The sequence below is a fragment of the Drosophila subobscura genome, chromosome O (genome assembly GCF_008121235.1).
Source record: "Drosophila subobscura isolate 14011-0131.10 chromosome O, UCBerk_Dsub_1.0, whole genome shotgun sequence".
Lineage (NCBI taxonomy): Eukaryota > Metazoa > Arthropoda > Insecta > Diptera > Drosophilidae > Drosophila > Drosophila subobscura.
This window is the reverse complement of record NC_048533.1, coordinates 17,106,690-17,121,537: the sequence shown is the minus strand read 5'-3', so window position 1 is coordinate 17,121,537 and position 14,848 is coordinate 17,106,690. Positions and strand designations below refer to the sequence as shown.

General features: G+C 43.9%; 2 protein-coding genes across 11 annotated transcripts in view; both read left to right on the top strand.

The window, feature by feature from the left end:
* The window catches only part of LOC117898436 (cubilin), a 41,764-nt gene that overhangs the window by 16,156 nt on the left and 10,760 nt on the right, over positions 1-14,848 (top strand). Inside the window, exon 5 of one of the 10 annotated variants that reach the window (XM_034807833.1) lies at positions 13,904-13,930. The exons of the other annotated variants lie outside the window; for them this stretch is intronic. Within the exon in view, the coding sequence (XP_034663724.1) occupies positions 13,904-13,930 (27 nt within the window). The remainder of the gene's footprint in view (positions 1-13,903; positions 13,931-14,848) is intronic. 10 annotated transcript variants of the gene reach the window in all.
* Positions 1,537-9,457, top strand: LOC117898448. Its single transcript, XM_034807855.1, has 2 exons — positions 1,537-1,856; positions 8,426-9,457. Exon 2 carries the CDS (start codon positions 8,530-8,532, stop codon positions 8,638-8,640), a length of 111 nt encoding a protein of 36 aa, XP_034663746.1. The 5' UTR covers positions 1,537-1,856; positions 8,426-8,529; the 3' UTR covers positions 8,641-9,457.

Here is a 14,848-nt window from a genome sequence, read left to right as displayed (position 1 = left end):
CAGTGGCAAGATTAAATTTGTGATCATTCCACGCGATAACCAAAGCTGCAGCAATCAGCGGGGTGGCAGGCAGCATATTGGCACGGGGAGACTCGTCCCTGCCTAATGTGGCAGAAGCAAAGGCAAACAAAAGCGGCGACATTTCAAAAGAAATCAATGACAATTCGTTAAATGTAACCTCCAATCCCACACCCAATACGAACGTACCCAACGTCCCATCATTCTCCCCCTCATCATCTTCGACATTTGAGCAACGATTAAAGACAATTGAAGCAGCCGCTGCCGTGCCACAGATGCAGGCACCAGGACTTCCTTAGCTTCTGCTTTCCTTCTTATCAGTTTTAGTCAAGTAAGCTCTGGCTCTCTCTCGCTCTCTCTGCTCTCTCGCTCTCTCTGAAAGCTCACGTCTGCGCATTGGGCGGCCATGTTCCTTGTTATCATTTTGGCTAAGCGGAAGCCGCTCTCCTGCGCTTATCACTGCTAAAGTGTTTTAGCAAATGTTTGCTGGGTTACACGGCCTTTTGTTTGGCTCAAATAAATCGCTGACTTGGCGCCCAGAACCGCCAATAATGGCGCGGGGGCAAAGAATGAACAAAAAAAAAGGAAGTCAAAGACCAGGCCAGGCGGCCCCGGGCACAGGTCAAACCAGCAGCAGCCAGGCTAAAGCAAAGGAAACAACAAAAAAAGCAACGAAGAACATTCACATTTATCTTACAAGACGTCGATGTTGTCGTCGTTGTCCTTGTCTGCTTTGCTCTAATGAGATTTTGGCAAATTAAATGAGATCGAAAATGAAGCGACGCAACTTTGCAGCCAATTTAAATTAGCCCGCAGAACCAGACTGGAGCTGGGAGGGGCAGGCAGAGGGGTGCATCGGCCTTGGCGACCCCTTGACTCAGCAATTATCCACACACAAAAAAGGAGCCAAAGAAATGTTCAACGGCATAATGAGCGGAAGTCAAAGTCAAACAAGAGTCTCACCTGTCGGATTTTGGGGCAGCAGCAGCTGGCAGCTGGCAGCTGCCACCTGCCACATGCCACGAAGGTGTCAAGTGGAGCCATTAAAGCAGAGTGCCGAACCCCTCTCTGGCCACTCGAACAAACAAAATCAACGACTCATTGAGCCGCAGCGCCTCAAACGAAAATGAAATCTCGAGGCAAACAAACTTTAAGCACCCTCGCCAGGCCTCAGACACAGACCGAGACGACAGCTCTGCAGGATTTGGATATAGATGTGAATGTGAATGTGTGGAGGGTGGGGACAGCTAAGCACGAAATGAAATCATAAATTCAATTTGATTTATTCAAGTTCCATTGGTCGGGGACTGACTGCCGCGACCAGCCGTCCACAGATTCAAATGTGGCCAAAAGAAAAAGCTTTTCTTGTCATCACTGAGGAGGAGTGTCCTCCGCCTCCGCTCTCGTCGGCTCTCGTTCGTTCGTCGAGTGCTTTTAAATGCCGTGGCAGCAGCCGAAACGGCTCAGTCGATTTCTGTCGGCCGTGCCACAAACACTGTTCAGCTGCAGTTATAGTTACAGGAGACCAGCAGCAGCCAGCCAGCAGCTCGACGACGACATTAATCGCATCGTGTGACAGACCCCAGAGTCCAGGAATCGCGCGCGCACTTCTCCGCTCGTTTCTTCTTCTGCCACACACTGATTACAGTTATCCGTTTCGCGCTTTATCGCTTGCCCACTTTGGTGCTTTTCGTTTGCATATTTCTGTTGATTTAAACCCCATCCGTTTCGGTGTGCAGGATCCAGCGGGGATCAGCGACGTGTGCTGCAGCTGCCAAAAACTCAAAAGACAAAAGTGAATTTCAAGTCAATTTTTGGAAAGCTTTTAGCTCGCAAACGTAAATATTCAAAATGGAACTTGAGAATGCATTTAGTTATGAATTCGTTTTTGGATTGCCTTGTCTGTGTGGTGCACACTTGAGTTGTGGGGTCTGTGGATCGGTTTTTGATGGTTTTTTTGCTCTTACAAATTGTTACAAAATATCAGAATAATGCTAGCTACCTAACTGCACTAAACCCAAAGAAGAAATGTCAGAAAATAGTTGAATCACCGATTGTCAGATAAATGTACTTAAATTACGAATTCCATAAGCCATCAGAGGTTCTGGGCAGTCACTCCCCAGTAGGTTAATCCCAGACTAAAGCAGTCTCGGCTTACGAGTTACATTGAATAAAAGTATGACAGATAAAAGTACTCCTACACATGCATCTGTACACACACATTGTTAACCCTGGACTGAGTTTACTGATTTCCTTGGCGGCGTCCTTTCACGGGACAACAGAGAATGGCAATCTGTGCATTGAAAGGCCACAAAACGATTTCGATGAAGGCAATTGTTAAGGGATTTATGTACAACTCAGCCATTGTTGGGAGGGATGCAATAAACGATAGATACATCCACGCAAACGATAAAACCTGAATGCAAAAAATACTTGAAAGAAAAGCGAGAATTGTGATGGAAGTTATGATGTATCTGCGTCCTAATTGGAGTCAATGTCTTTGGAGACTTTCAATTACCGTCCGTTGGGACCGAGACTAGATGGTAACGCCTGTCCCTGATGGCTGACAACTTTGACAACGGTCGCCTTTTGGCCTCAAGGACATTCCGCCTCACCCATCGATTCATGGTAGTTCATGCTAAGACTCCCAGCTCAAGACTAATCGAATGCGTGTGAGAGCTGTGCAAAGAAGGCTTAAGCCCCACAGGGACACAGTGTAGCAAAAGGATACAAGAGTCGCTTCGACTCCTGCAATTTGCATGCAGTTAACGTGGCCTGCGGCAAATCTCTAAAATATTGAAACGTGCCCCGTTCTGGGCAAATAGTGGAACAGCAGCAGCAATCGGTTGCCAGCTTGCCACCAGGTGATAAGCAAACAGAACTGAACAGATGGGGGAGTCCATGAGTAAACACACACACAACCAGTCACTGGGGGAAGGGATCCCAACCCTTGCTTTTTGAGGGACACTAAATCAAGCCCCAGCACTGCCATCAGGTAATAGAGAGATACAATTTGATACGTGTGGAAAGTGTGCTCAGAAAGCGAGGAGTAAACCCTGCCAAATAATGTGGCAGCCACTCACTCGTCTGTTTAGGACCTTACGCATAAATTATTTATTCATTTGCCGTCGCCGGGTTTTTTATATGCATCATTAAAATTTCCTTTTGGGCTACCTCAAAGCGGACCAGCACCAGGTCTCGGTACTCCTGCCCCGCCATCGCATCTCAATGGTTTTCCCTTTTTTTTCACTATTTTTTTAGTATTTTATAATGAGCCTTCATCTCGAGGCGACCTTCCGCGCTACTCACATGGTTTTCCCGTCGGCTTTGAGCGGGTTTCCTTTTCCGAATCCATCCTCCAATGAACACCCAAGTGGGGGGCGGCATGGTGTGATGTGTGGGATCCGTTGAAAATATTTATTTATTTCTCTTTGTGTTATTTTTCTGGCATTTGCACAAAGATTTCTTTCCGTTTTGCTAGTTTTCATTGTACTCTATTCAAATTGCTGGTGGATGAAGCCCATCGTTGCGTATGAGCAGCGTTTGTGTGGGGGATTTTTAAATCTAAAACTCGAAGCTAATTAGCAGCGCCCGGTGCACACGGTCCTTGTTGTTTTCGAAGGCTTTCCGCAGTCGCCGCGTGTCCATGTCATGTGATATGAGAAATATTGTTAGAAAAATGCTGCAACTTTTTCATTACATCAACTTGACGGCTGCCAAGTGAAAACTTTTCACGAAGCAGCAGTGGCAGTGACGGTACCAGGGAACGGGCTTCGGAAGGATGTAAGCTGCGGATGGCCTCTTCTTTAATTTATATTTAGTTAAGATGCTGCTAATGAGTTTGCTGATTAAAAATAAAGATTTGATGTGCCACCTGCATTAAGTGGCTTTAATATCAAAATTCTACAAGGTGCCGGCCAGGGAAATTGTTATGGAAAACTTGTCTCAACTTTCACCCCCAAGGAACTCTGTTCAGTCAATCAATTAGCGCCCAAGCTTGAACTCATTTCCACTCAGCTGTCGCCCGGTCCATCAAACGGCTAATCAATCGAGACAGGGGCAAAACTTTCCCATACTTGATTATGATTTCATGCGCCAAGAGAGCGGAAACTATGCCGATTTCAAAAAAAATCACAAACCGAACTGTTAATGAGGTGGGGGAGGGAAAACATTCCGAGCCATTAGCTGTGAATGATAATTAGGCCAGACAGATAAACAAACCGCAGATAACCCATAAAGAACGATGAGGCGGCTGGCATCCTAATGAACTCTTTGCGTCCAAATACACATTGCCAATCGAATTTATAAATAAACAAGGCTGAAACGGGGAGAGGCGTCAGGTGTGCCCAGCAAATGGCAAATGCAAATGGCAAACAAAACTCAATTGGAATTTCCCATTCATAATTCTGGGAATATTTTTGTTTTTCTCTCTGATTTTTGTTTTGTTTTTAACTTAAATTTTGACTTGTTTTGTCAGCTGTTTGCGAGATGATTTCATTTTCCCCGGAAAGGAATTTCATTAATCTTTGTTGCACGTTCCATGGGCATGTTAAAAAATGTCTTTTGTTGAGCGAAAATGTCTTTAAAAAAATCTTCCACATAAAAGCGAAACGTGGAACATGCAACAAGCTGGGGGTCGCTCGAGGAAGTGGGCCACGACAAGGCTAAGGGACTAACGTCTCGAGGTTGACTTACACACAGACACGCACATGCACACGCACACATAAATCTTTTCATTCATGTGGGGCCACAATGAGCCTGAGACGCTTGTCCCAAGAAAGAACTAAGACAAAAGCTGTACCTACTACAGAAATCAAGTTTAAGTGTAGTTGAAGGCGGAAATGTGGGGCCTCACATAGATACACACACACACAGAGAGCCAAAAGAGAGGCGTATATGTGTGTGTGTGTGTGTATTTTATAAATCAGAACCATTCGCCAGGCAGCTCGCTGGCAGTTTTTGGCTTAAACAAGTGCAATTATTTTAATGCACTTTTGACTTTTGACATTGCCAGACAAGACCTTAAAGCAATGTTCAAGCGTTTTAGTCATTGTTTTAACACACAAACACACAGAATACACACAACTACAAACGTTGCACGGCACTTGGGCGGAGAGGACTCCTTCAGTGGCTTCTGCCAAGGTCATCCATCCCTGCAGTTGAACTTGACAAAGGATTTTTTGCCTCTGCTTTAATTTTGCATGCAATTTTTATTTCGCAAGAACGCTTTTACTTCAGGCCAATGCAATTTTCCATAATTTTCACTTTGCCAAAGGTTCTCTGTTAACCCTTCAACGGCCCTTTGTGGGGGAGCGATTGTAACAAATTGAAATTTATGTTTCAGCGCACACGTGAACCGAGCGGGCGAGTGGGAGGGGGAACAGGCACAGAAATGTTGCCAGCGTCACTGGCCCACGCACTCTGGGGTGCCATTTGACTAACCTCTAACCTATACCCAGCCATAGACAGCCTCAAACCAAACCCTTTTGCCATGTATCCCATGTGGTCCATGTACCCATCTGCCCCTGGGGAGGCCCGGGGCATGCCCTGCTTCTCGCTCCTTGCGTCATGGCCCATTTGTTCTTGTTCTATTCCAACGCTTATCCACGCCCAAGTATTCTTTTTTCGACAGCATAAACAAATTTCGCAAATGTGCGCATAAAACTTACGAAATTGCAAAAATTTATTTTATTCCACAATAGACAGGGGCAGAGGCAGAGGCAGCGACCACCAATAGGCTCACACACTCCTGCTCTTGCTCTTATATGACATGATGTTTCCTTTGTGCTGGCATTTTGGGTGGGAGTTCTGGTATCCCGTCTGTCATCATGCCTTTGTCTCTGTCTCTATCTGCGGCTGTCTGTGTGTCTGTGTTTTGTGGCTCGGCGCCTGCTAATTTAATTAAGACTCAAAGACTCGCAGGACTGACAGTGTGCAATGTGTTGTAAATCTTTTCAAGTGTACTGCCAGCCTGCCTGACAGTCTAACCGACACACAGACAATAAACAAATATAAAATATCTTTGCGGCCTTTTATCGCCAGCCATAAACCACAAACATTTTGACCACACATTGCCCATACGACACGTGGTGCTGCCGGTTGAGCTTGCTGTGGCAGCAGCTGCATTTTCATTTCATTTTACGCCTGCTACTGTGCAAACATAATTTGATTGATTGATATGGCTCGGGGCTTACAAGTGTAAGCTAAAAATAAGCTGATAAATTGACTTATTACAACTTAATTCGGCAAAAAAGGCAAGTCCTGACCTCACCGGAGGTGAATTTTTAAGTAAATTTGTGGAAATTATGCACACACGGATAAAAACCAGACAGGAAGGCAGGAGATGTATGCACTGTGGTGGTGGTGGCTGGGCTTTTATGGCTTGGCGGAAGGAAGGCATTTCATTAATATTAATTGACCAATTCAAAGGGACAGCGCAGCAGCACCAAGAAATGGTCAATTGGGCCATGACAGGGCACGAAAGGTACGAAAGTCATTTAGCAGCGGCAGCCTTATTTATAGCAGTTACTTCCTGGGGCAGACCAGACGACAAATGAGCCCAAATAAATACGAAAATATATACATTTGAATAGCCCAGCCCTTAAAAGTCACCAAAGTCCGAGCAGGGAAATCAAACGTACAAAGGGAAAACCTAGAAACTGCCACAAACATTGACGGGCCTGCAAATGACGAGTCCACGACCCGGGCCCAAAGAAGGCAAATTATTTTGCGTGAGCGGCATAATTAAAAGTCTGCTAATAGGCGGGTCCCAACCTCTGGACATCACACGCACCGCAAGTGGTCGCCGAGTACATAAATAATAAGCCCCCGCCAGGCTTAAGGCCGAACTTTCGCCTTAACTTTATATTAAAGGTCTAGTCGGGGCTTTTTCCCACTGAATTGAATTGAATTTGTTCTGCTATCGGTCCCAGTAGCGGCTGCATTAGTTTTAACGAGTACATACATACATTCATTCAATTCCGTTCACCTTCCATTTGGCATTGCGAAAACTTATCAAAACTTCTGTAGCAAAAGCTGTTAGTGTTGTTATTGCTTGTCGGGCTGGGTTCCTGCTTTGGCGAAATGTCAGCGCCCAGAGCCATTTTCGCTTGTACTAAAAGAACACGGAAAAAAATGAAAGAAAAAATAAATATTACTCGTACATTGATGATTGAAAAATCATCCTTTCGAACGGGTCTCTACAATTATTGATGCTTGAGGCCGAAGCGGGAGAGCTGAGAGGATCTCAAAATTTAAATTAAATTCACTGGAAATTGGAATTTGGAATGCAGCGAAGTTTGAGCTTATTCCACAGAAAAATAATGCCACAAAAGAACTGAGCGCTAAAAATATTGCCATACCATGTAAGAAATAATTTTTAAAAATGTGGCAAAGTTAAAGAAATATTTAAAGCGGTGGAAACCTTAACGTTGTGAAAATTATGGCAGTGCGTGGACTACACAAATTGCGGGCTTTGAATTTTTAACAATACATTTTTGGATGTAATTTTCATATTCGAAGTATTCCAAATTACTTTCAAAAGCCAATGAAATGCCAATGTAAATAAATTCAATGATTTCAAAATATATTCAGCAATTCGACCTGCAAACGGGAAGCCTCTTTTATTGCTTTTCAATTCATTTTTATACTTTGTAGTTTTTTGTTTTTTCATTAAATCACTTCGAGGGCTTGTGTCAGGTTTTGTTTCGATGTAATTGAATTTCTGTCCCCTCCGGCCGAGCCGGCTCAGCTTATAATTAAGTATACGTGCTGTAGGCCAGGCTCTCCCTGTCGTTCCGTGTAATGCATTGGCATTAAAGCCATTAGACAGGATACAGTCTGGCCATCGATACTGGGAATTGCATTTGGCTTTGGCTGGCAGGAAGTGCAGCACGGGACGGGGCAACATTAATCATCTGTCAGTGGCACACAGTGCTCGAGATTAGAGACAAAGGAAGCGACCCTCAAACAGCTTGGGTCGGGCTTATATTGGTTGTGATTTTTTGTGTGTTTGTTTGCTTGGCAAATTCCCACTTGTGGGCCACTCACACACGCACAAAAGGACAAAAAGGCGACAAGTTTTTGGCTGTCCACAGGCTGTCAGGACGCTCTCCCGCACTCATTCTGGGTAGCCAGGCATTTCATGCCCAGTCAAGCGTCTGATGGCCCGCCCTCTCAATTTATGGCAGGCAATTTGTTTCTCTTGGGTTGTGGGATATGGCTGGACGGATGGATGGGTATTTGTCAGTGCCAGGAGCCATAGAACGGGCGGGGAAACAACTTATGACAAGTGATTGCCCAGTGGATGGACCGATAATCTCAACTGTGTGCACAGACAAGGCATTCCATTCCCAGTTGCACTGACAGTCGTTGGAAATATGCAAATATCTTTCTCTCTCCGAAACAGCGCAGTGACTGCATACCGAATCAGTGCAGACATCATCGAGTGAGTGAGTTAGCTCCACTCGATTCCATTTCGAAGTTGAGCAGGGTGTACTAAAGAGCTCTCGAATGAGTAACAGCGCAATGGTGGCGGTGGCCATCTGCTGCATTCTCGTGCTGCTGGCGGTGTTCATTGTGATCATCATTGTGGTGGGGCAGACCATCGAGGAGCCCAAATGAGACATGCTCCAGCTGGGACCTGGCAACTTCCCAGATGGATAACAGAGGCCCCCCAATTGTTAGTCAATCAGCATCGCCATTTAGCATCGTCATCAGTATCATCATCCGGATAAAACAGAGCAACAGGAAATGGCAACAGGAGGAGATCAAAAGGAGGAGCAAGAGAAGGAGAAGGAAATGCGTCCCATCGTCAGTATCCATTGGCTGTGATGTGAAATTTTTAGAATATGTGAAGCAAAAATCAATCGAGAAATCAACCAAAATACAAAAAAAAGATCACGCATCGTTAAATACTCTAATCCCCGACTCATGTTATAGTAAATCTTTCTGTGTGTAAAATAAATGTATATACGAGCAAGAGCTATAACTATACACATAAACACACAAAATATATAAAGATAACTAAACGATATAAATATATACCATAGATATATGTATAAACACAAATACGTACATACTATATATACAGATAATATATATATAAATATATATAATTATTATTATGTGTGTAACCCAACCGTCGTAACGTTGCGTTCGTTTTTTATAAAAGTGTTGTTAACAAATACCGATTTTTATTGATGTTTTATTGATGTTGAATACAACGTATATACATACCCATATACATACCTACATACACGAAAGTGAAATAAGTTTACATTCGATGATTATTGTCCAGCGATGTCGAAAAAATTGATGAAGGAGAAAGGTGGAGCAGCGACAATAGGGGAAGCAACCAAAGAGCTCAATTGTATGTAAGATCATATCAAGGATGGAAGAATGTCAGCAATTGCACTTGTTAATGGCTCAGCAAATGGAAGGAAAAGGCCTGGCTCTAAGGAAGTTATGAATTATATAGAGAAGATATGCATTTTATATATCAAACAACTTTTGGATAAGTTTTACGTGTATTATATGTGTACCTAGAAGTAGCCAACTCTTTGATGTACAACAAGCTACATGCAGATCTATGCATCTGCACATATTATCAACTATAACTATACGATAAACCCTAATGGAAACCGCTGTTGAATCAATCATGTAAATTTCGAAAGCCAATTAAACGGAGTTAATGCAAAACGTACGCGCGCGCTGTAAACAATACGAATTTAACTGGAATTCCACTCAATTGAAATGCCAAAATCAGAAAACACACAAAAACAAACCAACACACGAGCGAGCTGCATTAATTAACTTATCAATTAAATACGAGTGTCAACAGCATTTACCAATTGTCAATCCCCAAAACAGCTGTGCAGCAGTAAGGTAAGCAAATAAATATTTAAATCTTTAAAAATGCATTGAAAAGTGGAGGAGAAAAAAGAACACACATGAGTGCGTGCGATGAAAAATCAAGTTCAATTTGAGTACTCAAGTTTGCACTTGTGTGTATCTCTCGAGGACAGGGAGCTTAAAGCAGCTACAAGTCCTCTGTCACACTTGCATCCCACATAGCTGAATCCTGGGACAGGCTAAGACTATGTTCCCCCGTATCGACAGCTGCACATTTCCCACTACTAATAAAGTTTTATTGGTGCAGACGGCTGTCAATTTGATTAGAATTGATATGCTGCTGCCCGACTACTTTGGGTGCAGGCGGAAGGCCACCCGAGAACCCTGCCCGGGGGCCTTTGCCTGGGTAATTTTATGCTTTCCAGCAAAAGTCAACTTGATGAAATGTATTTCCATCCGAGTTCGCATCAAGTAATCATAAAGTGATGGAAATTCAATTTACACAATATTAAGCGAGGCAAAACGGGGCCCCCACACACGAGTGGGTAGAAATGTTTTTCACTCTCATGTCGGGGTACGAGTAGGTGCTCCAGTTGTTATGTTTGTGTGGTTTATTATTATGCAGATTAGGCCAAGTTTGCTGCGGCTTTGCCTTTACCTTTACCTACTTGATTCTGGGGTACACATATACATCGTTGTGTGTGTGTGCACATCCTCAACAGACCCAAGCCCACACCCACACCCAAAGCCATATGCAAATTACGCTTCATTTTGAATTTTTGCTACCTTTTTGTGCTGGGGGAATCCGAAACACGTATTTATGGCCACAGTAGTCAATGGCTTGATGGCACATGTCACGTTTTATGACTGGAATGCTGCATCCGCTCCTCGAAATGTCTCCATTGACACTTAACCAGAAAACATGACATTTAAATTCGTTTGTTTATGAATTGCTTCTGGCAAATTAATTGACCAAGACACAGTGCAGATTGTCGCTTAATTATTAGTGGGCGCGAAAGAGGAGATTGTCGTCTGCCTGCAAGTGAATCGGAATCCTGAATCCTGCATCCGCATCCCACAGCGCGCAAAGCAATTAACCAAAAGGAAATTGCTCAATTAGAGAAGCGAAATCGAAAACAAACTCAAACACAGACACAGGCTAGAACATGGAGCAATGCTCAGCTAGGGAGGATATTCGTATATACACTAAGTCTGATTCTAATTCTCCTTCTCCTCGTTGATGGCTTGTACATAAGTAGAGCAGAGCAAGTTTTGTTCGTTCTTCTTTCATTTGCATGATGAACATTTTACAATGGCAAAGAGATGGCGTCGAGAATAGCATTCAGCGATGTGTAAACTGTAGATAGTGGATGTCCAGGCGGCAGTGTTGCCAATAGAAAGATAGAAAAGAGAGAGAGAGAGGGCGAGAGATTCGCTGCCTAATGGCTCGAAATTTAATGCACTTTTGTGTAATGTAGCAAAAGCAAAATTGGCTGACCCATGGATTTATTACGGCACGTCATGTCCCCATTATTGACCAAAAAAAGCCAGAATGGCCCTCGAAAACGATGACGAGTCAACTGTCAATTAATCAATTGGGACTGCCTTCCAGCGGCAGTGTCTGGGTGCTGGCTGGGACAGCAGTTTAATGTCCGCCCGTTAGGAGCAGCACCTCGGGCCAGTTGGCATCACAAATGCTGGCATTTTTAAAACCAAATTACATTTGTGCTTTGCTGCTAAGCCGTGGAGAATGATTCGACAACAAACAGAGATTTGTTCCAGTCACCCACAGAAACACACACACACAGTCCGTGGCACATATTTTATTATTATTTGTTTGTGGCATTTGTCAGTGGGTGCCTCGACTCTGGACAGTTGCTAGCAGCGCAGGGAAGGAAACATTTAAGAACCTTAAGAGTATATACATTTTTTATCAGCATCAGTTAAGTACTTCCTTCTACTACTAAATCTGTCGCTTGGTTTATGACAATATTTCAACCAGAACTTTTTTGACAACGGAAAACCTTTAAATTTAGTTAGAATTGTAAATGCTTTGATTTTCAATTTTAATTGCATTTTCTTTGATGTTTCATAGCTGGACTTTGAAACAGCACATTTGCTAGGGTATCAAACGCCTCGACTCTGTCCTCACCGTCCCTTTTCGCAGCTTTGTTGTGGCATTTGTCTGTTGCCTACTTTTCGGGTGTTTTGTGGCTGCTGTTGTGGAGCCTGTGGCCGTGTCGTTGCGCATTTTAATGCCGCCAACGAGTCGGCTCACAGATTTATGGCCATTTATTGAGCATAAGTGTGGGCAATTTATGAAGCAGCCGTTACTGCCGCTCCTCCAGCTGCTGTCTGCCCACTCTAAAATGGCATTTTAATAAGTAGCTAAGAGCTGTCGGAATTTCGTGTGTATCTGTGCGTTGAAATGGAGATTTATAAACCGCCTCTGAGGCAGTCGAAACTGCTGAATGTCAAACGCATAAATCTCCCACAGAATCTGGTTTAGTTTATTGAATTATCAACGGGCGGATGTGCCGCTTGTCCGTGGTTCTGTGTGGCATGATATTGTCTGACATAAAACTAAAAGAAATATCAAACACGTGCGCCCCTGCCACAAGGTGTGGGTGGGGGCTGTTGTGGCACTTATGTAAATAGGTTCTCCCCCAGCTAGGCCCAGACCCGCAGCCGCAACCACATGCCGCTGCAGGGGAACTTCGGGTGGTTTTCGCATTATTTATAGTTTTATTTGTCTAAGGTTTGCTGGAGCGGCATTAAAATTTGCTCCGCTTCGACTTATCTACATCTCGCGTATTTCCAGCCCCACGCTCCCGACACACACATTTCCACTTAATTTTCCAGAGTCATTTAAATAAATTCGTTTTGGTTTCTGCTCTTTGAGCATGCCGAACACGTTTATCCTACGTCACAGCCAAAACAGCAAAATAATCACAGAGAGAATATATTTTGTTGCTCCCATACAATTATGAGAGAAATGTCTGCTAAATGAGTGCAGAAGTCCAGTGAAGAAAACTTTTCAAAAATAATATGTACCGACGAGTGGGAAACTGTTGACAGGACGACAGCAAGCCGCAAGGCCACACACTCTCAAGGAGACGGAAAACGGAAACCCATGGAATGTTGCACGGAGATTTGTTGCTGCCCCACCCCGCTGGAAAACAAGCAACAAATTATACCAAAAACTTAAAGCTGTGCGAGGCAGGGAGGCTTCAAAAGAATAATTTCAATGTCTAAAATCTTAACATTGACAGCAGATGCAGCAGTTGCTCATGCTGCGGCAGTAACACAAGTTGCTACAGAGAGGGGTAAGACCAAGGGGCACTAGATCAGGGTTGCAGGCCACTTCAGAGAGAGAGAGATGGTGGCAACCCGTTGTGCGGCTCTTGCCATCCGGCGATGTGCACTTGGCATCAATCAATAATTGCCCATTGAAGGCAGCTGCTGGAAGAGCATTCGCTTTGGCCTGTTGGATGTGCAGCCGCCCCCCTGCTCTGGCCCCCTGCTCCTTCCGTCTGTACTGGCAGTGGCACTGCATGCCATGATTGATTAGCAGCATGCAACACGAGGTGCTTCAGCTGAAACCCGACTAGACAGCATAATATGACGCTTATTGAATCGAGTCCTTTCGGTTTCCTTTCGCCTTTTGCCTTACGTTTTCCATGCCATGGCCACAGCCACAGGAGCAGTGTCTGCATTGTATCTTTGGAATCGCTGCTGCTGCTGCTGCTGTACACAGGACACTGAAGGCTGCTGCACGAGTGGCAGGCAGTCCCTTCCCTCAATCCCTTTGATTGCCTCCATGTCCATTATGTCAATTTCGCTCTCTCTTCATTCTGTTTTTAATTGCATCGCCTTATTGACCCCTGTCGTCTCTCTCTTTGTGTTGCAACGCAGCAGAAAGTACTTTCATTAACTCTCATTGAAATGAGCTACATATACATGTATACTACATATTAACTACATATTAATTCATATTGACTTACGCCTTTCCCCGTTCATTCTCTCGTTGCAGGTACGTACGCAAGATCCAATCAAAGGCGTGAGTAGTTTCCAGAGCCAATTTTATTATTATTATTACGAGTATTTCCACTTATCGACAAAAGTTTGCTTCGACCTAGTTGAAGTGCTCCTCCCCCCACCCAATGGCACTTATCAAATTTTATACCCAAAAGAGACTCACAAATAGTGCAAGTGGCAAGTGCAGGCCAAAAAGATTTCAAATTAAATATAAAGTTACGGGTCGTCGAGTGCTGGCCAAATGTTGGACCCTAGAATTGGTTCCTATGCGTGACATAAAATAAAGAGTGAATAGAAAACTAAGAATATCAAAAATAACTCCTAAGATATGGCTACTTATCCTTTACCATGTTACCCTCTACTCAAATCCACTTAAAAATCGCGAGCAACTCGAGCTTATGAGTGATTTTAATTAATTATTTAACCCATTCGCCAAGGCCCCCCCATTAACGTGCGGCGCCTTGCCATAATCACTCGAATTTAATCACCCATTTAATTGGCAATAAATTAGACACAATTTACCTGATAGCTAACACAAATATGCACTCAAGCCCCGTGCAACATAATATGCATAATTATGCCCCAAAACCAAAGCCAAAGCCATGACAGGCAGCTGTGTCGAAGATGCTTATCCTAGTTGTAAGAGCCCATCATCGTCCTGGCCTCTCACCTGTGCTCGTCTGCTCTTCAGCTCCTCTGGCTTAATCAACGCACTTTATCGCCATGATTTTATTCCTGGGCCAAAATAAACTATTAGGAAAACTAATTTTCATGAAAATCCACTTTAATTGCTATTGCCGTTGCCGTTGCCGTTGCCATCGTCCTGGGAGCGGCACGCCATCGCAAAATAAAACAACATAAGGTGCTGGTGCCATCATCTCGGGCGGGTTTTCTTGGTTCTGGCCTGGCATTTGGCGAATTCTGTACTTGTGCTTGTAAA

Excerpts from the sequence above, each read along its gene's own strand:
- LOC117898448 (XM_034807855.1), top strand. The coding sequence starts at position 8,530 with ATGAGTAACAGCGCAATGGTGGCGGTGGCCATCTGCTGCATTCTCGTG.